The sequence below is a fragment of the Mustela putorius genome, unplaced genomic scaffold, assembly GCF_011764305.1.
Source record: "Mustela putorius furo isolate JIRA1106 unplaced genomic scaffold, ASM1176430v1.1 tig00003896_pilon_pilon_pilon, whole genome shotgun sequence".
In the NCBI taxonomy this organism is placed as follows: Eukaryota; Metazoa; Chordata; class Mammalia; order Carnivora; family Mustelidae; genus Mustela; species Mustela putorius.
In genome coordinates, this window is record NW_025422045.1 from 14,267,889 (window position 1) to 14,291,810 (window position 23,922).

The 23,922-nt window shown below is 36.5% G+C and overlaps 2 protein-coding genes across 2 annotated transcripts; both read left to right on the forward strand.

Annotated features, from left to right (window-relative positions):
• Nucleotides 1-3,961: 3,961 nt before the first annotated feature.
• On the forward strand, nt 3,962-4,900 carry LOC101693480 (olfactory receptor 11G2-like). The gene has a single exon (XM_004782193.1). It carries the CDS (start codon nt 3,962-3,964, stop codon nt 4,898-4,900), a length of 939 nt encoding a protein of 312 aa, XP_004782250.1.
• An 11,124-nt stretch (nt 4,901-16,024) lies between these two features.
• LOC101693224 (olfactory receptor 11G2-like) lies at nt 16,025-16,993 on the forward strand. The gene has a single exon (XM_004782192.2). The coding sequence runs from the start codon at nt 16,025-16,027 to the stop codon at nt 16,991-16,993; it is 969 nt and encodes a 322-aa protein (XP_004782249.1).
• Nucleotides 16,994-23,922: the final 6,929 nt, after the last annotated feature.

The window sequence follows — 23,922 nt, forward strand, 5'->3', positions numbered from 1 at the left end:
TGTCTCTTCATGACTCACTAAAAATTAAAAAAAAAATTGTGTACCCTAGAGGGCAATCAGGATGTCTCCCAGTGTTCCTTTGTGTGGGTCCTTAGGATAAAGCAAACAAACTGAAGGAGGGAGACAAAGGAGCTATCTTTCCCCTAAATAATAATCCTGTCAGAGCTAGAAGTAGTTGAATGCTTAGAAACTGATACCTTCTCCTGAAGACAGGACACTTGGATTTCACTGGCGGTTAGACAAATCTCACTAGAGTGAGTGTGAATGAATCCCCATTTTATTCTATCTTTCATACAATAGATGACTAATATACATGTGTGCTAAATGAATGAATAGAATAGATGTCTTTAGGAAGTCATATTAACTGAGAATTTAACCACATGGTATATCATCTACTTTAAGTGGCCAGATGGGGAGAGGCCCCATGAGTTTTCTCTTTGCTAAAATTCCTGTGAGAATGAATATTACTTTGAAAAATTCCAGATGTACAAGGAAATAAATCTTGGTGAAATTTTTCACATGTCTCAAACTTAGAAGTCTTATTGTCTCTTAAAAATTCCTAAACCAGTTTTAGTCATTTGTATCATGAAAAACTCAGACTCATGTCTCATAATTCTAGTATCTCCTGTGATCATATAATTATCCTCTTAGTAACTTAGCTTCAATATGGTAACTTTATTTCCATGGTTCCTCTCCACAATCTTCCCAAATTGCTTCTGACCCTCTCCAAATCACCTTGCTGTTCTTGCTTTTAATCATAGTCACCTCAGTGATCAGGTCTTTTATATATTTATATATAAGAATGCAGTGGCCTGCCCTGCTTATTGTTAGGTTTGCTTAAAACATGCTCATTCAGGTGGATGCTGAAAATGATGTTGAGATGGGAGAGGATGGGGTGAAGAGTATTCCCTGTTACTAGCTACCATTCATGCTGGGTTGGCAAGAGAGGGGAGACCTGCTACATCCTATAGCAGGCAGAAGAGGGGACAGATGTACTCAATATTATTATTTGATCAAGCTCTCTCTATGCTGCTTTAGCTTGCAATCTATTTGGGTTAGATTGATTATGAACTTTGGAATCATGCAAACCTGGGTTCATGTCTTGTCTGTCTGATTTACTACTCTATGACATGGGAAACTATTGAATATTGATGAAACCTGTCATTCTAGTGGCTTACTTGAAGTTTATCTCTGGGTAAGAAAGAGTTTTGTCAGTTCAGATCTAGGGACACTACTTCACTTCTGCCTTCCCAGCTTTAACATATGCAAGGCAGTAGAGGAGAGAGCTGTGCCTGGACTCTTAAGTTTTAACCAAAATGGATTTTTTTTCCCCACAGAAAAAGAATTGTCTTAAGAATGGTTCAACAGCTCCCCTTAAAATCTATAACAAAATCTATAGTTGAAATACTTACTGTGTGAAGGGGACTGAAAACAGAATAGAAGCTAACAGGTTGAAATCAGAGAAAAAGGAAAATTGTATAGAATAATGTCAAAGGGGAACAATTCATGGGGTAAGAAATAATTAAAATTAAAAATTACCGCAATAATCAGTTGAGCTTCTTTGAACCACTCTGGAATGGAGCTATAATGTTTTTATTGAGATATTTATTCTGAGTTCCATATGTGATTTTATTTTTTATTTTTTAAAAATATTTTATTTAGAGAGAGAGAGAAAGAGCACAAGCAGGGGGAAGGCAGAGGGAGAGGGAGAAGCAGATTCCTCATGCAGGGCTTAATCCCAAGACCCTGGGGATCATGACCTGAGCCAAAGGCAGATGCTTAACTGACTGAACCATCTAGAAGCATATGTGATTTTAGGACATGTTTTCAAAGGTTAGTTAGGGGCATAGAAGTGTATTAAGTTCATATCATTCCTAAGATTGAATGTGCGAAGATCAGAATGTATATAAAAGCTAAATATTCTTCTTTTAGGTTCAAACAAATCCTTTTTAGGAAGAACCTGCTCATATTTTGGTTATGGTAGTTAGGGCAATAAAATGAGCCCTGCTCCCAAAATTTACTTTATGCTAGACACTGTGCTAGGTGCTTTACAAACATTATATTTAATGCTTTGTTAATGCTTCCTGATAGGCATTACCCTGATTTTGCAGATAAAGAAATTGAAACTCAGAGAGAGAGAGAGAATCACTTGTCCCAGGTTATAAATCTTATATTAAAAAGAGCTAGGATTTCATTTTGGATCTTTTTGAATTCTGACTCTTAATTTTTCTTTAAAACTAAAATAAATATTTGTATAATTATGGTAAAACCTACACCTCATTCTTTTTTTTTAAGTTTTTTTAATTAAATTATTTTTGTTAACATACAATGTATTATTTGCCCCAGGGGTACAGGTCTGTGAATCATCAGGCTTACACACTTCACAGCACTCACCGTAGCACATACCCTCCCCAATGTCCATAACCACACCACACTCTCCATACCTCCCTCCCCCCAAGCAAACCTCAGTTTGTTTTGTGAGATTAAGAATCTCTTATGGTTTGTCTCCTTCCCGATCCCATCTTGTTTCATTTTTTCCTTCCCTACCCCCCACAACCCTCCACACTGCCTCTCAAATTCCTCATATCAGGGAGATCATATGATAATTGTCTTTCTCTGATTGACTTATTTCACTCAGGATAATACCCTCTAGTTTCATCCACGTTGTTGCAAATGGCAAGATCTCATTTCTTTGGATGGCTGCATAGTATTCCATCCTACACCTCATTCTTAAACAGTCACTTTGACTTTGTACTTAAAGAAACACTAAGATGTCAAGCCCTTTGGTTTTTCACTAAACTGTGTATATTTAAAATGAAAATTGAGGGAAAATAATATACATAGAAAATAAAAACGAACAGGTAGAAAATCTGTTCTAAGTAAAAAATAAATTATACCATGCTATTTTAAAAAAGAGTAAACTAGAAAATTTTGCAAAGGAACTGAAATGCTATAGAGCTAACATAAATGAAGGGGATTCCACAGAGGATAATCTGAGTCAAATTAAAATATTTAAGTATTTTTAAAGCACATATTACATTCCTTAGTTTAGACTGAGAATTGCTGAGTTATCATTAACATATGCAAGGCAGTAGAGGAGAGAGCTGTGCCTGGACTCTTCAGTTTTAACCAAAATGGATTTTTTTCCCCCACAGAAAAAGAATTGTCTTAATAATGGTTCAACAGCTCCCCTCAAAATCTATAACAAAATAACATAAATAACAAATAACAAAAAATTATTTATGAACTCTTTTATTTTATATCCTTGTGTTTCTAACTCAGTAATATAGGCTCCATATTTTACTTTCATTGTTGTCAATTCACATCTTTTGAAACAACCTTCCCTGAGTTCAAACTTCTCTGGCACCCATAGAGTATAATAGTAATTCTCAAAAACCAGGCATTGTCTTTGTAACACTAGAATCATCTGGGGATGTCAGTCTTTAATGGAAATTAATTAGTGAATTAATTTATTTGTATATGGATGTGCCTTTCTTATTATGCTCTGCTAAGCTTCTACAATAATAATGTAGTTAAATAGTGAAATTTGTGGACCTTGTGATGCTGAGTGAAGTCATATTTTAGGCAATAAACTATTTCAGTGCTGTTTAAGGGTGTAAACTGCTTCCTGAAACTTATTAGCTGTACTAGAGTTAAAGGTGAGCATTTAAGGTGTATAATGATTCATTTCTATCTTTTTTTCTCATAGGCTAAAATAAGAAGAAAAAGCTTTGGAGAAAATAGTTAAAGTAATACTTAAAGTAATGTTACTAGTGGTGTTTTTTCTATTTGTCTTCCAACAGAGCTATTTTGAAAACAATTCTTCATGTTGACTAATTTTGTTATCTACTTATAATACCACCTAATTCTGATGAGAAATTAGGTATTAAGGAGGGCTGAATAAAATAGGAGACTCTTAATATGTAGTTCTGATTATGTCTCTGTACATGTTAAGTTAGAAATGCATATTTTGCCTAACAAAAATGACACTGCTGTCATTCATGAATTCATTCTCCTGGGTTTCCTATGTAGTCAAGAGGTGGAAATTCTCCTTTTTGTTTTGTTCTCCATCATCTACATCTTGACTTTGTTGGGCAACAGTGCTATTATCTGTGCTGTATGGTGGAACCAGCAACTCCACACTCCTATGTATACTTTATTGTCCAACTTCTCTTTCCTGGAGATCTGCTACATCAATTCCAATGTGCCCAACATGTTGTTCAACTTCCTATCCAAGACCAAGACCATCTCCTATAATGGCTGCATCTTACAGTTCTACATCTTCCTCTCTCTTTGTGCCACAGAACTTTTCTTCCTGGCCCTCATGGCATTTGATAGGTATGTTGCCATCTGCCATCCACTGCATTACCTTACCATAATGACCAGGAAAATCTGCGGAACCCTTGTGTCTGCTTGCTGGGTGGGTGGGTTCCTCTGGTTGGTGACTCCAGCCACCCTTATCTCTCAAGTTCCGTTTTGTGGTTCAAATGTCATTGATCACTACCTCTGTGATCTTGGGGCAATGTTGGCCATATCATGTGTACCTGTCCCTAAGACAATGCTGACTTGTAGCATTTTCAGTGCTGTAATAACATTTATCACTTTGTTCTACATCCTTGTGTCCTACATACTGGTCCTTCGAGCTGTGGTTCAGGTTCCCAAAAGTTCAAGTAGGAAAAAAGCCTTCTCCACATGTGCTTCCCACCTGATAGTTGTGTTCCTATTTTATGGCTCAATTATGGTGATGTATGTAAGCCCAGGGGCAGCCAATCAGCCTGGTATGCAGAAGTTCTTGACAATGTTCTATTCAATTGCAACTCCACTTTTAAATCCTCTGATCTACAGCCTCAGGAATAAGGAGATGAAGATTGCCCTCAGGAAAGTTATGTGTAAAGTTTAGAAATAATTTCTGAATGGGAGATTGTGTGGTGAGATAAAATTCCTTTTGATTCCTAGAATCTAGAAAAATTATACTTAAAAGTAAGAAAATGTACTAGATTTAGAAAAAATAAGTCCACATGAGAATTCTTAAAATTCAAAGCTTCTCTCGATTCCATATTGATTAACTATGGGTAAGTTACTTAAATTGCTATTTGTCTGCTTTAACTGGAGACGATATTAGTAATCAGGTCTGCATCATAGAGTGTTTAGAAATAAATGAGTTAATATATGAAAGCCTTTAAAATAGTGCCTGGCACTCAATATATATTATATAATGTAATTGATATACTATTATCAATTATATCAAAATTTATTATCATTAGCTATTGTTGTCAAGTTATGATCTTCAGCAGTTTTGTTTTTATAAACTTTTAAATGATCATCCCATGATATTTATTTAAAGGAAAAAAGGGCCTCTTTTTAAGAAAAAAAATGTTTTGATTCTTGAAAGAAATCTATGTAGCTGCAAATCAAAACAAGAATTATTTCTGCCCTATCCACCTATGTTTACTTGTATTATGAAAATGATAACAATGCTTTGTTAGAAAAAAATTGACAAGGATTGTGTTCTGATTCCATCTCAGCAAATCAAAACTTTCATTCCTAGTTTTTAAAAAGGGCATTTGGGGTTTTTTTTGATGTGGATCAATAAGCAGTCATATATAAAAGTATTTATAAAATGCAAAGTACAATCAAAAGATGAAAGTGGTTCACATATACATCAACAGGTGAACAGATCAACAAAATGTGATGTATACATACAATGTAATCAACAAAGTATGATGTATACATACAATGTAATTACCCAGTCTTACTGGAATGGAAATTCTGAAACATGGATGAACCAGCTTGTCACAAAACCACAAATACTGTATCATTGCAGTTTTGTAAAGTTCCTAGAATCCTATAATTCACAGAGACAGAAAGCAGAATGGTGACTGCCAGGGGGCATTACCCCTCAATGGATACACATTGTCTGTTTTGGAGGATGAAGGTGTTCTGGAGATGGATGGTGGTAATGATGGCTCAACAATGTTAATGTACTTAATGCCACGTAACTGTATACTTACAAAATTGTTAAGATTTGTTGAATGCCGTTTTATGTGTATCTTACCATAATTAAAACTAGTTTTCAAATATAAAGCACATTACCAATGTCGGTTGTTTTTTATTGGATTGTTATCATGTTAACATTTCCAGGAACCCTTGCTGCTGCAGTCTTGTCTCTGTGTGTGTTTTCTTTTCCTCTGTGATATTGTTGTTATAGCTTTTACTCAGTAATTTAAACTACAGATGGGGTAGGATCTTTCCCTTCAAGTCACGAATACTTCACTCCTCAACTGCAGCAGTGCTTTGCCTTCCCAGGTGTACCTTTGCTTTGCTCTTTTAGGACACATAAAGTGGTCTCAAGGAGGAAGCCACTCCCCTTCCTCCAAAAGCTGACTGCCACCTCAGGGAATTTCTTCCATCCTAGTGCACATGATTGTTAGAAATTGCACTATCATTATGGATAAAATTAAAGAGAGGAATAATTTTTGTTCTGGGATGTAAGATTAAGACCCTCTGAGATATGCAAACTCTTGGCACATGAAAAAACTTGTTCTGAGGCTGCCTGGTGTTGTCCACTTTTTAGGTATCACAGCAGAGCCTCTCCTGTTCTATTTTTAACAATAATCAATATAAAGTTATTAACCAGATATTTTGTATTAAGATTTTATTCTAAGTTTTGAAAACTGGGCTGAATTTTATACTTACAGTACATCTCAGTTTGGACCAGTCACATTTTGAGTGTCAGTAGCCACAGGTAACTAGTGGTTACCATAACAGACAGTGCAACTCTATGGCTTCTTATGTCCTCCTTGGTAATGAGAGTTGGACAGCTCTTCTTCTAAAGGGAGATTCAAATTTTTAAAATTTATTTTATTTTATTATTTTTTGTGGAGATTGAACTTTAAAACAGCTTTTAGAGAGGAGGGAGCATTAAAAATCTGGAAGCAACAAAAGAGATAAGGAAGACTCTTTTTTTGTTATCAGTGGAGACAGAGCAGGGCCATTTTGGGAAAAGGAGTGGAGCGTATTTTTTACTGATGCTTTATATCCACAGCAGCTGGTATAGAAAGGTTGATGGAGAGGGAGAGGAAGGTAAATTTACTAGGAGACAGCAGAGCTTTGGTGTTCCTCTCCAATCTTGTTGAAGGTGGTGCACAGGCCAGAGGATATGTGGTCTTAAACATGGAACTCTGGGGCCTGCAAAAGATTCTTCTTCTTCTTCTTTTTAATATTTCACAAAGCAGGAAAGAGTATCCAATAGAAGAGAGATAGGCTCTTCAACAAATGGTGTCGGGAAAACTGGACAGTCATATGTAGAAGAATGAAACTGGACCATTTCCTTATACCACACAACAAATAGACTCAAAATGGATGAAAGACCTCAATGTGAGACAGGAATCCATCACAGTCCTAGAGGGGAACTCCGGCAGCAACTTCTTTGACCTCGATCACAGCAACTTCTTGCTAGACATGTCTGCAAAGGCAAGAGAAACAAAGGCAAAAATGAACTCTTGGGACTTTAAGATAAAAAGCTTCTGCACAGCAAAGGAATAGTCAACAAAACCAAAAGACTACTGACAGAATGGGAGAAGATATTTGCTAATGACCTATCAGATAAAGGGCTAGTGTCCAAAATCTATAAAGAACTTATCAAACTCAACACCCAAAGAACAAATAATCCAATCAAGAAACGGGCAGAAGACATGAACAGACATTTCTGCAAAGAAGACATCCAAATGGCCCACAAACACATGAAAAAGTGCTCCACATCACTTGCCATTGGGTAAATACAAATCAAAACCACAATGAGATACCACCTCACACCAGTCAGAATGGCTAAAATGAACAAGTCAGGAAACAACACATGTTTGCAAGTGGGGAAACATGCAGGGAAAGAGGAACCCTCCTGTAAGAGTTTAAACTCTAGTCATGTTCCAAGCAGCATACTTGGTATTGATGATATAGAGATGCTAGGATCCTTGTTCCTGAGGAATTCTTGACTTCTATGGGCACAGATCTATTAACGATCAAAAAAAAAAAAAAAAGAAAAAAAGAAAAAAAAAAAGAAAAGAAAAAAGAAAAAAGGGCGGAATACAGAGGGGGCAAGAGGAGCAAAGAAGATTGTTGGACTAAGTATGGGTTAAGGTTAAGGAGGGGTTCACAGAGAAGCTGATAAGTCACCTGAGTCTTGAGTGACAGGTTGGAAGTTTTCTAGATAGAATGAAGGGAGGAGGGTGTATGGTGACATTACAAATGGAAGGAGTATACAATATGTATGAGTATACAATATGTATGACTGAGTGTAGAGTGAATGGGAGGGGATGTTCTGAAAGGAGATGTACTTAGGGAGGCAGGAACTTAGAGACACTAACGAGGTGAACTTGATTCTGTAGGGGAGAAGGGAATATTTAAGGATTGAAAACAAGGAAATGACAAGATCATATTTGAATTTTTGAAAAATTTGGCCTCTTTATTTAGATTCTGTGTCATTCAGTGATGTAGGATAGCTCCTTCTCTCATCAAATGTAGGTGATCCAATTAATATTTTTTTAGCACAAACGATTTTATTAAAAACATTGTAGAACTTGACACTCAATAAGTATTGTGCTTTCTAACAATGAAAGCTATCCCCGTGATTAATGTGTATTTTGGAGGTAATGTGTGTGTGTTTTTTTTTTAATTTTTTATTTTTTATAAACATATATTTTTATCCCAGGGGTACACGTCCATGAATCGCCAGGTCCACATACCCCACAGCACTCACCAAAGCACACCCCCCCCCCAAGGGTTATGATCCAATTAATTTTAAGAAGAAGATGAATTCAGATTAATGGTATTGACTCAATCTTTTTTTTCATGATATTTTTTAAAATTTATTTTCAGCATAACAGTATTCATTGTTTTAATTTAAATTTATTTTTAATTTATTTTCAGCATAACAGTATTCATCATTTTGCACCACACCCAGTGCTCCATGCAATTTGTGCCCTCTCTAATACCCACCACCTGGTACGCCAACCTCCCACCCCCCCGCCCCTTCAAAACTCTCAGATTGTTTTTCAGAGTCCACAGTCTCTCATGGTTCTCCTCCCCTTCCAATTTCTCCCAACACCCTTCTCCTCTCTAACTCCCCATGTCCTCCATGCTATTAGTTATGCTACTCCACAAATAAGTGAAACCATATGATAATTGACTCTCTCTACCTGACTTATTTCACTCAGCATAATCTCTTCTAGTCCCATCCATGTTGCTACAAAAGTTGGGTATTCATCCTTTCTGATGGAGGCATAATACTCCATAGTGTATATGGACCACATCTTCCTTATCCATTCGTCCGTTGAATGACATCTTGGTTCTTTCCACAGTTTGGCGACCATGGCCATTGCTGCTATAAACATTGGGGTACAGATTGCCCTTCTTTTAACTACATCTGTATCTTTGGGGTAAATCCCCAGAAGTGCAATTGCAGGGTCATAGGGAATCTCTATTTTTAATTTCTCCACACTGTTCTCCAAAGTGGCTGCACCAACTTGCATTCCCACCAACAGTGTAAGAGGGGTTCCCTTTCTCCACATCCTCTCCAACACATGTTGTTTCCTGTCTTGCTAATTTTGGCCATTTAACTGGTGTAAGGTGATATCTCAATGTGGTTTTAATTTGAATCTCCCTGAGGGCTAGTGATGAAGAACATTTTTTCATGTGTCTGATAGCCATTTGTATGTCTTCATTGGAGAAGTGTCTGTTCATATCTTCAAAAAATTGAAGCAGAAGGAAAACTTCCAGACTCTTTCTATAAAGCCAGCATTACTCTGATCCCCAAACCTGGCAAAGACCCTACCAAAAAGGAGAATTTCAGGCCAATATCACTGATGAATATGGATGCTAAGATTCTCAACAAGATCCTAGCAAACAGGATACAACAGCATATTAAAAAGATTATCCACCATGACCAGGTGGGATTCATCCCTGGGCTACAAGGATGGTTCAACATTTGCAAATCAATCAATGTGATACAACAAATTAATATGAGAAGAGAGAAGAACCACATGGTCCTCTCAATTGATGCAGGAAAAGCATTTGACAAAATCCAGCATCCATTTCTGATTAAAATGCATCAAAGTATAGGGATAGAGGGAACATTCCTGAACTTCATCAAATCTATCTATGAAAGACCCACAGCAAATATCATCCTCAATGGGAAAAAGCTTGCAGCCTTCCCGTTGAGATCAGGAACAAGACAAGGATGCCCACTCCCACCACTCTTGTTCAACATAGTATTAGAAGTCCTAGCAACAGCAATCAGACAACAAAGAGAAATAAAAGGTATCCAAATTGGCAATGAAGAAGTCAAACTCTCTCTCTTTGCAGATGACATGATTCTATATATGGGAAACCCAAAAGACTCCACCCCCAAACTACTAGAACTCATACAGCAATTCAGCAATGTGGCAGGATACAAAGTCAATGTACAGAAATCAGTGGCTCTCTTATACACTAACAATGACAATACAGAAAGGGAAATTAGAGAATTGTTTCCATTTACTACAGCATCAAGAACCATAAGATACCTGGGAATAAACCTAACCAAAGAGATAAAGGATCTGTACTCGAGGAACTACAGAACACTCATGAAAGAAATTGAAGAAGACACAAAAAGATGGAAGACCATTCCATGCTTATGGTTCAGAAGAATCAACATTGTTAAAATGTCTATACTGCCTAGAGCAATTTATACTTTTAACGCCATTCCAATCAAAATTCCAGAAGTATTTTTCAAAAAGCTGGAGCAAATAATCCAAAAAATTGTATGGAATCAGAAGAGACCCTGAATCTCTAAGGAAATGTTGAAAAACAAAAATAAAACTGGCAGCATCATGTTACCTGATTTCATGCTTTACTACAAAGATGTGATCACCAAGACAGCATGGTACTGGCATAAAAACAGACACATAGACCAATGGAACAGAGTATAGAGCCCATAAATGGACCCTCAACTCTATGGGCAAATAATCTTGGACAAAACAGGAAAAAATATACAGTGGAAAAAAGACAGTCTCTTCAATAAATGGTTTTGTGAATACTGGACAGCTTATGTAGAAGAATGAAACTCGACCATTCTCTTACACCGTACATAAAGATAAACTCAAAATGGATAAAAGAGCTCAACGTGAGACAGGAATCCATCAGAGTTCTAGAGGAGAACATAGGCAGTAATCTCTTCAATATCAGCCACAGCAACTTCTTTCGAGATATGTCTCTAAAGGCCAAGGAAAGAAAAGCGAAAATAAACTTTTGGGACTTTATCAAGATCAAAAGTTTCTGCACAGCAAAGGAAACAGTCAAGAAAACAAAGAGGCAACCCACGGAATGGGAGAAGATATTTGCAAATGACAGTACAGACAAAAGGTTGATATCCAGGATCTATAAAGAATTCCTCAAACTCAACACACACAAAACAGATAATCATGTCAAAAAATGGGCAGAAGATATGAACAGACACTTCTCCAATGAAGACATACAATGGCTTTCAGACACATGAAAAAATGTTCAGCATCACTAGCCATCAGGGAGATTCAAATTGAAACCTCATTGACTCAATCTTTTGAGAATTGTATGATTCCTCTTGAAAACAGCTGATATCTCAGAGTCTTAAAGAGTCAAGGTTGGACCTCTGTTTTACACTAATATTGCCAATTTAAGTTTAGTAGCTTAATATTTCAGTTGGGTAACTGTTCAATTAAAATCATATTTCATTTATAATTGATCATGCCCAAATGGAAATTCTGAACCTTTCATTCACCTTAGACTCCAAACAGTAGAATAATTCCTTGGCTTCAACTACATATTGGCATCTAAGAACAAATTAGAAGTAATGACAGTGATAGTAATAATACCTTCTCATTCACATTTCCTCAAGCCCTCTATTTGTAGCATATTTCCATGGAGGCTTTTTGCTCTTGCATATAGAATGTATGACAAAGTCTGTGTTAAGGGTCATACAGCTCTTATGAGCCACTGAAAACTACTCTGTGTAAAGAGGTTAAAAAGCCATGTGCTACAAATAGGAAACCCATAAGTCAAGCAGGGAGAGTCAATTATCATATGGTTTCACTTATTTGTGGAGCATAACAAATAGCATGGAGGACATGCGGAGATAGAGAGGAGAAGGGAGTTGGGGGAAATTGGAAGGGGAGGTGAACCATGAGAAACTATGGACTCTGAAAAACAATCTGAGGGTTTTGAAGGGGCAGGGAGTAGGAGGTCGGGGTACCAGGTGGTGGGTATTATAGAGGGCATGGATTGTATGGAGTACTGGTGCAAAAATAATGAATACTGTTATGCTGAAAATAAAAAACAAATTAAAAAAAGATTAGATTATGAAAATTCTTCAACAGATGTGTGATTTGTTAAATGTGTAGGAATTCTAAGGGTAATAACCTGGTTTAGTAACAGATCTATTGAGTTCTAAACAATCCTGTATCCCTCATATGTGCTATTAAGACAGCAAGAGAGCTAGGTTGGTTCTATAATGGCTTGTGGATAGTTAAGACAATTCTGTAGATTTTTATTTATTGTGGTCATTAGCTTTGTGTTCTTGGAAATGTAGATTTTAGGTTTGAATTAGACATTGGGTCACCTTGGACTCTGAAAAACAATCTGAGAGGTTTGAAGTGGCGGGGTATGGGAGGCTGGGGTACCAGGTGGTGGGTATTATAGAGGGCACGGATTGCATGGAGCACTGGGTGTGGTGAAAAAATAATGAATACTGTTATGCTTAAAATAAATAAATTAATTAAAAAAAGGAATATATTCCATGTTCTTTCCATTGACACTAACATACATCATCATAATTGAGGCATAAAGTAGTGTTCTTGTATCTCTAGTTTACAGAACTAGACCAACAGCACAGTATGAAAAGCTGGGCCTTCCTGCTAAGGATAGACAGAAAAGTAACAGTGATAAAGAAAGCTCTGAAAGGTCTATGAAGGGAAATGTGGCTGCATTGGCCTGAATTTAAAATGCACTCACTCTATGACCCCTATTTTTATTTCTCAGAATTTTTCTTCTGTAAACATTGTTTTTAAAGTTTTTCTGTGCCATTTTAGAGTTAGAAAACTAAAGGGAATAAGCCCACAAATACATACATTTTAATATAGTCACCCACAGATTGTTTTCTTCATACCTTTGATTCAATTAGTCACATTTTTTTTTTTTCCTGGTGGGTCAAATATTAAAGGCATTTACTGCTTAGTTAAAGCCTAAATGGGAGTTCCTGATTGATAGGCAACTGTTTTTTGAATGATGATTCTGGAACTCAGGCTTGTTTTCCATCCTTGGCTTCATTATTTTCAAAAGACAGCTTCCTAAATCAACATGCTTAATTATATCAGAGATCATCAATTACCATGCCTGGGTAGAGGTTAAAATGTTGCAGATCAGTTTTAATTACATTCTGCTGACTAGGGAGTAGTCACATGAGCACACCTATCTACAAGGAAAGCTTAGAAAAAAATGTATCCTTGATTTGAAGAAGAGGAAATGAATTTGTCTTCATTATACAATTCGTGTCTTAACTTCTTAGTTGGCCAACATCCATTCTATTTGATCTACATGTGGAATTAAGGAGTTTGAAAAGAATGGGGATTGGTACTTCTGTGGATATTTTAAGAATAGGCTCATTCTGGGGGCGCCTGGGTGGCTCAGTGGGTTAAGCCGCTGCCTTCGGCTCAGGTCATGATCTCAGAGTCCTGGGATCGAGCCCCGCATCAGGCTCTCTGCTCAGCAGGGAGCCTGCTTCCTCCTCTCTCTCTGCCTGCCTCTCTGCCTGCTTGTGATCTCTGTCTGTCAAATAAATGAATAAAATCTTTAAAAAAAAAAAAGAATAGGCTCATTCTGGATATAGTGGATGCTTCCATTTGAACAACAGGAATGGGAGACTCTAGGTCTAACAAAGCTTGACAGTAATGGTGCCTCTCATATCAAAAGGTTTCTTAGCTAATAAGTAATTTATTACGTTTAGGAGAGGGAACTCTGGAAGGAATAATACTGTGATAGTTTGGAATATGTATGTGCATGTGCGTTCATGTATATATATGTGTGTGTGGATTGTACATATTAGTGTTTGCACATTCATGTAGTTTTCGTGTTCAATATGATAATGACTGAAAATGAAACATGCCCTGGTCTGTATGATCACATTAATTGCCTCCTTTGCCTCCTGGGGTTGAGGTCTCTGGAGACAGGCTTCAGAGTCTGGAAGGAATAAGTAATGGGGTAGGGAGAGATTTGTTTCTTGTTCTATTCTCTGAGTACAACCTGAAAGGGGTCTTTGTAAAGAAAGGAACCCAAAAGTATTCTACCAAGGAGCTGGCACCTCTGACTCCCAGGCTGCATTGGGATAAGTAGGACTGGGCACATGGAACAATGACTTCTTTCCCATGTCTCAGTGTCCATTTTGTTTTATATATTGATAGGGAAAAGGAGCAAAAAAATTTCATGACTATTTCCCTTTACAAATACCATTTCTATTATATAAACCATATTAGAAATGGGATTAGGGAAATGTTTTTGTCAAATTATCATCTTGTCTTTGCAGGTCATATTAAAAAAAAAACTGTGTACTTAGGTGATAGGAAAATGGTAACATTTTTCTTTAACACTTTGGCAATAATTTAGATGACTCCCTTGTTTACTGTTCTCTTTCACACAGGTAACAACATAGCAAATCAACACCCATTGTGTGTGGCTTATAGGAGGGGAAAACTTTGTAAGTGGAAGCTAATTTAGTTAATATAATAATAATAATATGTAGAATAATAGAAATATAATAGTCAAGGATAAACAGAAGAGAGTTGAAGAGTATGACTGTGGCAAATGGAATGCGTGGGCTCTCTTTTCTGTGTCTTCTTGGCTCCTTGTGCAGCATTCAATTGCCTCTGCCGATTTTAAAGACCATGAGTTTATGTTTCTACCACTGCATATCTCTTGACTCCATTCCTGGTATCTCTTTGCTTCTACATTACCCTAGGTTAGACTCTTCATTCTTTTTCCTTGGACTGCCAAAATAGGTTTCTAATAGTTTCCTGCTAAATTCATTACCCTTTAATTGAGAAATTGTCTTGCAATGTAGCGTCCATAAACCTTTGATCTTTTACTCTTCTACTAGACTAGCTCCAGTTGTTTTCCACTGACTAGTAAATTAAGCCTGAACTAGACTGGCAGTCTGCCACATGGCCCATCTTTAAAAATTTTTATTTCACCATTCCTCTACAAGTACTCTCATTTCCACTTTTTTGAACTTTGCTCTAAACATAACATTTGTATCTAAATCTTTTCACATTATTATTATGTGCTATTAAGTTCTGCCTTCATCGCTGCCCTTTTGCTAAGGTCCATCTCTTTTCAAAAGCCTTTCCTTATATTTTTCCAACTGAGTGTAATCATGTCTTATATGACAAGAATATAGTTTGTTTTGATTTGTCATATGCTCTTGTTACTGTGTCAGTGGAAGCACCATGATATACATGGAGGGATGCTAACATCACTCCATGTTCTGAATCAGCTCTCCATGAAGTTGCCACAAATAAGCATACAATCTAAATAAAAACAGTTTCCTTTCTATGCAAATGAGGTTCCGAGGTAAATCTCCTTAGCTCTCTTCCAATCAGATTTAAGCTCCTAAATTCCCTTTATGTAGAAATTTTGGGGCCACGAATGTGTTGTTTGAAGTTACTTTGAACAAAATATATTTGACATAAGCTCCAAAGAACAGGTACTCTACATTTTTATCATCTTTTTTCTGTCTCCTAGAAGAGTGCCTGACAATAATATGTGCAAAATAAATGTTTACTGAGTAAATAAGGGAGGAAAGAGATGAAGAGGAAAAAACAACTCATGATTCTGAAGGAAGGATAGTAATATCACAAGCCTGAATTGAGGAAAAGAAACATTTATCACTTTATCAGGAAGAAGCAAAATATTGTAAATATTTCTGTGGTTTTTACTGTCTCTATCACTTCTACAGGTCAGACTAATGAGGACCTTGGAGAGGACTAATATCTCTGGGTCTGTGACTGAGTTCGTCCTCTTAGGATTTCCCTGTCGCAGAGAAATCCAGGTCCTCCTCTTTGTCATCTTCTCCCTCATCTATCTTCTGACTCTCATGGGGAACACATCCATCATCTGTGCCGTGTGGTCAAGCCGGAAACTCCACACACCCATGTACATCCTCCTGGCCAACTTCTCTTTCCTGGAGATCTGCTATGTCAGTTCTGATGTGCCCAAAATGTTGGCCAACATCATCTCCCAGACCAAGAGCATCCCCTATGCTGGCTGCCTGCTCCAGTTCTACTTCTTCTTCTCCATGTGTGCTGCTGAAGGTTTATTTCTGTCAGTGATGTCTTTTGATCGATTTCTTGCCATTTGTAGACCTTTGCATTATCCCACCATAATGACCCACTGCCTGTGTGCTTGGTTAGTGGTCTTTTGCTGGGCAGGGGGCTTTCTCTGGTTACTAACTCCTTTGACTCTAATATCTCAGGTGCCGTTCTGTGGTCCAAACACCATTGACCATTTTCTTTGTGATCTTGCCCCTTTGCTGGCATTGTCCTGTTCTTCAGTATCTGGAATTACTTTGATCTGTGGTATCATTAGCTCTCTCATCATCTTTCTCACTTTCCTATATATCCTTGGCACTTACTTCTGTGTCCTGAGTGTGGTGCTGCAGGTACCCCCAGGCTCAGGAAGGCATAAGGCTTTCTCTACTTGTGCCTCCCACCTTGCTGTGGTGTGTCTGTTTTATGGGTCAGTCATGGTGATGTATGTTAGTCCAGGTTCTGGCGACTATGCTGGGATGCAGAAATTTGTGACCTTGTTCTATGCTTTGGCAACTCCATTCTTTAATCCCCTGATTTACAACTTCCGGAACAAAGATATGAAGGAGGCACTGAAGAAAATTCCGAGTCTGTTATTGTGGGAAATCTCTAAAGGATTCAAAAGTTGAATTTCCTATACTGTATTACCAATGTTTTAGGAGAATGGAACATAACAAAGCAAATGAGATTATGCTTTTTCCCTTCTTTTTATTTTGATATATTGGGAAGATGATTTTTACAAATTCATCACACTCATGATTTAAATCTTAGGAAGTTGTTGCTGTTGCATTCCAGATATGTCTGTACCTTAGATAAACTTTATTTTGAAATACAACTTAATAAGATCATGTATTTCTCTATGACTCAGTTTCTAGTTTCTCTTTTGGTTTTCATTACATACTTGATGTATTTCAACATTTTAAAATTCTGCTTTCATCAGACCTAGTTTTTTTTTTTTTTAAAGAACATAGCAAATGTTGAATGTGTTGCAAAAATATGTGTAATTAACTGATAATCGCACATAGTTAACCAGATTTTTTTCTTATTAACATACAATGTATTATTTGCCCCAGGGGTACAGGTCTGTGAATCATCAGGCTTTCATATTTCACAGCACTCACCATAGCACATACCCTTCCTAATGTCCATAACCCAGCTACCCTATCCCACTATCCCCCTGCACCTTCCAGCATTCCTCAATTTGTTTTGTGAGATTAAGAGTCTCTCATGGTTTGTCTCCCTCCCGATCCCATCTTGTTTCATTTTGTCCTTCTCTACCCCCCAACCTCCCTTGCCCTGCCTCTGAAATTCCTCATATCAGAGAGACCATATGATAATCGTCTTTCCCTGATAGACTTATTTCACTCAGCATAATACCCCCTAATTGCATCCACATCATTGCAAATGATAAGATTTGATTTCCTTTGATGGCTGCATAATATTCTATTTATACATATACCATATCTTCTTTATCCATTTATCTGTTTTTGGACATCTAGTTTCTTTCCATAGTTCGGCTATTGTGGACATTGCTGCTATAAACATTCAGGTGTATGTGCTCCTTCAGATCATTACATTTGTATCTTTAGGGTAAATACCCAGTAGTGCGATTGCTGGGTCATAGGGTAGCTCTATTTTCAACTTTTTGAGGAACCTCCATATCATTTTCCAGAGTTTAGCCAGATTTAAAAAAAAAAAAAACTTTCAGCATCAGGGATAATTTTAAAGTACTGCTTTGGTAGATTCCATAATTCCAAGTATAGTTTTAGACAACAACTTGGGCACTTAGTAAGGTTGTATTGACTTGAATGACTCTCATGTTTTGCCAATGCTTTCACTTTAGGAGGTAGTTCTAATCCTCCACATGCAGACACATGGAAGTTAGTTAATATTCCATGTAAGCCAAAGAACTATAGACTTTGTGAGATCACTACCACTACTATCCAGGTCTAAGGTTCACTTACTTTTATCGTTCTCTGTAAAATTCTGGATAACTATTACCCAGAGGTAATTTTTATTCTCTAATTTCTTATTTTCTGGATTTGGCATTTAACTTACAATATTGTACCTCATACGGAAACCTTGGCTAAAACTTTCTCCTTGGATAATGCCAATACCGGCTTTACTTCAATCTTAGTCAAATATCTGCAGCTTCCTGCTGGAAATATTTTCATGAAAATCTGCTTCAAATTCAAATGTCTGATCCTAAATTTGATAACCTCCTTTTAAATTAGCTCTCTTTGTACTTATTTACCAATGGCTCTACTGATCTACAACCTGAACCTAAAATCTTAACATTTATAATTCCTCACCTTCTCATACCCAATCCTAATGTCATTAAATTCTGTGGCATCTTCCCTGTCATCCTTTGTCATTTTCACTGATCATTTTTGTCCAGGTCCTAGCACAAGACTTATAAATGCATAATGTAAACTTCCTTTCTACCAGTCCCCATACTTATCTCCTCTCTGCTTACACAAATTTTGGGGATAAATCCTAACATCTTTTGTTGTTTTGTTTTGTTTGGTGGATACATGTCATTATAAATTTGTTCAAACTCATAGAATATACAACACCAAGAGTGAACCCTAATGTAAACTAAGGACTCTGGGTGATCATATGTGTCAAAGTAGATTCATTAATTATAACAAATGTACCACTCTGGTGGGGGATGTTGATAATGAGGGAAGTAATGCATGTGTGGAATTTTAAGGGGCATATGAGAAATCACTGTGAACCTAAAACAACTACTCTAAAAAACAAAGTTTCAAACAAATATGTATACACATACACATACATATTTATATTTATATACTACTCTGTGTTGGATCTGTGCTTATAGATCCTCATTCTCATTTTTGTTACTTGTGGTTACAAGATGGATGTTAAACATCTAGGCATTCCCCATGCCAGGTTGGAGGAAATTCAAACTGCTATTTTGAGTTTCAGGAAAGCAAAAGCCTCCTCAGAAACCTCCATTTTGTGTCTCATTGACCAGAACTATGTCACATGACCAAACTAGCAGCAAGGAAGCTGAAGAAGTGAGGGTTCGTAGGGTTCATTGCTCCTCTGAACAAATCAGGTTTCTTGTGCTAAGGAAAAGGTGAATGCAATTTGTCTGGGCAATAGCAGTCCCTGTCCTAAGAGGGATCTGGAGAGTTTCTCTAATTACCTTAGACTTAATGGAAATCAACAACTGAAAACATTGACCTTTGACAAGTATGAAAAAACTAAGGAAGAAACGCATTCAGACTTTCCAGAAACTACTACATTTATAAATCTGGCTGGAGGCAAGTAAGACAGAACTTTGTTGACTAAGCACTTGAAATCAATTTTTTGTTGATTGTATTTAGTGATATTTTTGTAAACAATTGGTACAACTAAATGTGAAAAACAATGAGCTTTTCTGGTGATGGTCATAATAATATTGAGCAAAAAACATTTGACCATAAAAGGGCCCTTATAAGTTCAATTGTGAGGAAAAAACATTTGATGAGAAAAGACTAAAGAGAAAAATTGTTTTGAGTCCTAGTTTTCTGTGAACACAGCCTTCCAAATGGCATTGCTAACTAATTTAACCATCTTCCTTCAAGAAATATGAATACCCAACTTTTGTAGCAACATGGACAGGACTGGAAGAGATTATGCTGAGTGAAATAAGTCAAGCAGAGAAAGTCAATTAACATATGGTTCCACTTATTTGTGGAGCATAACAAATAGCATGGATGACAAGGGGAGATGGAGAGGAGAAGGGAGTTGAGGGAAATTGGAAGGGGAGGTGAACCATGAGAGTCAATGGACTCTGAAAAACAATCTGAGGGTTTTGAAGGGGTGAGGGGTGGGAGGTTTGGGGAACCAGGTGGTGGGTATTGGAAAAAAAGAAATATGTAAATAATAATTTTTAGTCTATTGATTAGAAAGGAGTCAGTTGAATCACAGAGACCACAGATACTCTCAGCCTATTTAGAAGCAATGAATCACCACACCAGTCATTCATTTTGAGCCTTCATGAAATATGTTCCTAGAAATGAAATGAATAGGATAGGATAGAAATGCATTATTTGTGATAAGGGTGGTATTAACCGAAATATTTCTGTTTCAGTTGTATATGAATGTGTGTACAGGGCACAGCATCAGATGAATTTATTTCTGAGGGTTGTGGTCAAAAAAGTTTGAAAAACCATTGTCTTAGTAGTTTAAGAACACCTAAAAGCAGCCATTAGCATAGGTCACCAAAAAGAAAAGCTGGCCATGAAAACAGAACAAGAAAATGAAAAAAGAACCCAAGAAAACTAGTGGAATAAAGAGCCTTCAGATCTGTGGAATGCACAGCAAACAGAAATAGAAATAAGAGATGGCTTTAAAAAGAGTGGCAATCTTTATCCTGTTATAATGATCTTAATGCATGGTGACTTAGAGAAGACAAGACACTTGAGAACAAGAAACAAAAACCAAGTGGCACCAAAGAAAGGAACAATACCACTGTGAAAGGACTTCTGAAAAGTCTGAAGACTGTGATTTGAGCAGCCACCCATGCGAGGTGCCACCCTAGAGAGAAAGGATCAGGAGTTAGACAAGATTATGCTAGCAAAATTGCATGTGATTTATCATGTCCAAATTCTTTAGTTTGTATGTAATTCAAGGTTTCTCTCAACTTGTCTTCAAACTGGAACCTTATTAAATATATGTTCCATTACTCCTGTTGACTCACTTTCCCTAATTAATATAGTACAATTTTATTTTTATAGTCTGAGCTTAAAATTGTTTTACTAATATCTTGCTTATTTTTAGGCACCAGTCATGCTGCCCTTGAAAATTTTCTTGCCCAGTATAGCTCATCATAATATTATTTTCTAGATTCATAGCATTTTTGAGGTTTGCCAGATATTTATTTATAATTGGACTGCCTTTTAAATATCGGTTCTGGCATCATTTGTGTTAGTTATTTTTTTAGTTTCCTACCAGTTATACTGTAAGTTTTCTGAAGGCAGAGAATAGAAGTTATACTACCTTTTCACTGTTCCAGAATGGCTTCTTCTGTAGTAGGAACTCAAATAATTGTTTATTTCATTAACAAGTCCACTCAACAAATGTTTATTGAGTTCCTCCTCTGTGATAGGCATTTCTCTGGGCATTGAGAGTATAGTAATGATATCTAGCTCTCATAAAGCTCGTATTCTAGTAAGAGGAGCCAGAAATAAAGATATAAAGCAAGAAATATATAAAATACAATTTTTTCTTTTAATTAATTTATTTCAGTAATCTTTGCACCCAACGTGGGTCTCAAACTCATGACCCTAAGACCAAGAGTCACATGCTCCACTGACTGAGCCAGCCAGGTGCTCCTAGAATAGAATACAGTTCTGAAGAAAAATAAGCAGGTGAAAGGAACAGATAATAATGGGAATGGGGTGGGGGGGTGCTCTTTTTAAATAGTATAGTCTGGGAAGGCTTCTTTTAATCTGAATTTTGAGATGAACCCCAAAGAAAGTAAAGCGGTTCTGTTTTGGCTCTTTCATATTTTAGGTGAGCTAAGAAACTAGACAGTTGAGGGTAGGAAATTTTAATAAGCATAATTAGAGAACTAAATTAAAATAGTTGCATTAAGAAAGGCAAGAAGATTTTGGTTCAAAAGTATACCTGGAGATATACCATTGAAAAGTTTGACAGGCTCAAGACTGATCTGAATCTGAATTGAAGATAATGTCAGACCTCACAATTCTCTTACATGGATGTGATAAGAAGAAAGACATTATCTGGGGGCAGAAAAAGCCAGTGTAGTACTTTTATAATCCTGAAAAATATGTCCTTGGAACACAAATGACCTTTATTGCCATTAAGAAGAAGCTAGAAATGACAGTTCTTATAACTTATCTCAAAGAAGAGTTAACATTAATTACTCTCCACTGCCTTTTTTGTTAAAAGATGGAAATCTCTCTTGTAATTTTTAAATTATGTGTCCCATATTTAAATTGATCTCGTAGACAATGTTAGATTTCCTTAGTAATACCAAAGTTCTCAGTGAAGGCAGTTATTTCCATATGAAAACCTAGAAGGAATTAAAATATAAAATGTATATATGTAGTTATTAAATATACCAGGGGAATTTACTTTATTGTCCCATAGCAGAATGAGACTAACCTGCATTTGAACTGTACACATTAGCCAGAATTTCTCATCTTGTGTCAAGACAAGCACCGATATTGGTCCATTGAAATAAAAGATAAGAATATACACTTAAAAATTGATGAATAAGCATCCAAGAGGAGGTTCAGGTAGGCCATTGGATATACAATTCTGGAGGTCTGAGATGAGGTTGGGAGTGGAGATAAAAACCTGAGAATTATCAACATATTAATGGTATTTAAAGCTATGAGATTATTTGAGATCAGTCTAAATCAGTGTAATCTAATAAGATATAATGTGAGCCACAAATGTGAGCCATATTTAATGTAAATATTCTAGTAGCCACATTAATAATGGTAAAAAGAAATAGGTGAAATTACTTTTAGTAATATATTTTATTTTGCTCAGTTGATCCAAAATAGTATCAATTCAACATGTACTCAACATAAACATTATTAATGAGATACCTATATTTTTTTTCATTATACTAAGTCTTCAAAATCAATATGTATATTTACACTTATTGCACTTCTCAGAACTGGTTACATTTCTTTCTTCAAATTTTTATTTCAATTCTAGTCAGTTAATATATAGTGTAATATTGGTTTTAGGAGTAGAATTTAGTGATTCCTTGGTACAACTAAGTTTGAATAATAATACTTATCCCCTCTAGGCAAAGAAACTATATTCTGAAAAAATAAAGGCATTGCAGTTATTTCTTTAACCTCAACATTTTTAAGTTCTGTATTTAGTCCTCAGACTTCTCTAACTCTACCTGCACTATCCAACACAATAGCCATGACTCATATGTGGCTACTGATCACTTGAAATGTGACCAGTTGTTGCAGCCACCCTGGAAAACAGTATGGAGTTTCCTCAAATAGTTAAAAATAGAACTACCCTACAATCCAGCATTGCAGTACTAGGTATTTATCCAAAGGATACCAAAATACAGATTCAAAGGGGCATATGCACCCTGATGTTCACAGGTTTTCCTTGTTTTAATCCTGATTTGGTAGCAGAAGAACATCCTAAGTCATCTATGTCGTGGAAGTAGTGTTCTCACACATCATGAACTACGTCCTAGGATGGGTATTTCCTGAAGAATTGTATCTTCAGCTTCATTGTCCTAATGTGTTCCAGATCAACAGTCAGAAGTTCCTTCAGAAGCTAGATGAAATTTCCTTCTCAGATGTTGCTTTTTAGATGAGAATGGGGGGTGGTGAGTGTGAGGGTCAGTCAGTCATAGAGCAATTTTCAAGTATAATCCTATCTACATAGCCATTGAAAGTCCAGAATTTATGTTTTTATATATAAACACACTGAAGAAAGGTCTAGAAGTATACCCACCAAACTGAAGACACTGCTAAAGAGACAAACGTGTGGAAGTACGGAGATATGAGGATTTTCATTATTTTGTACTATTTGGTCA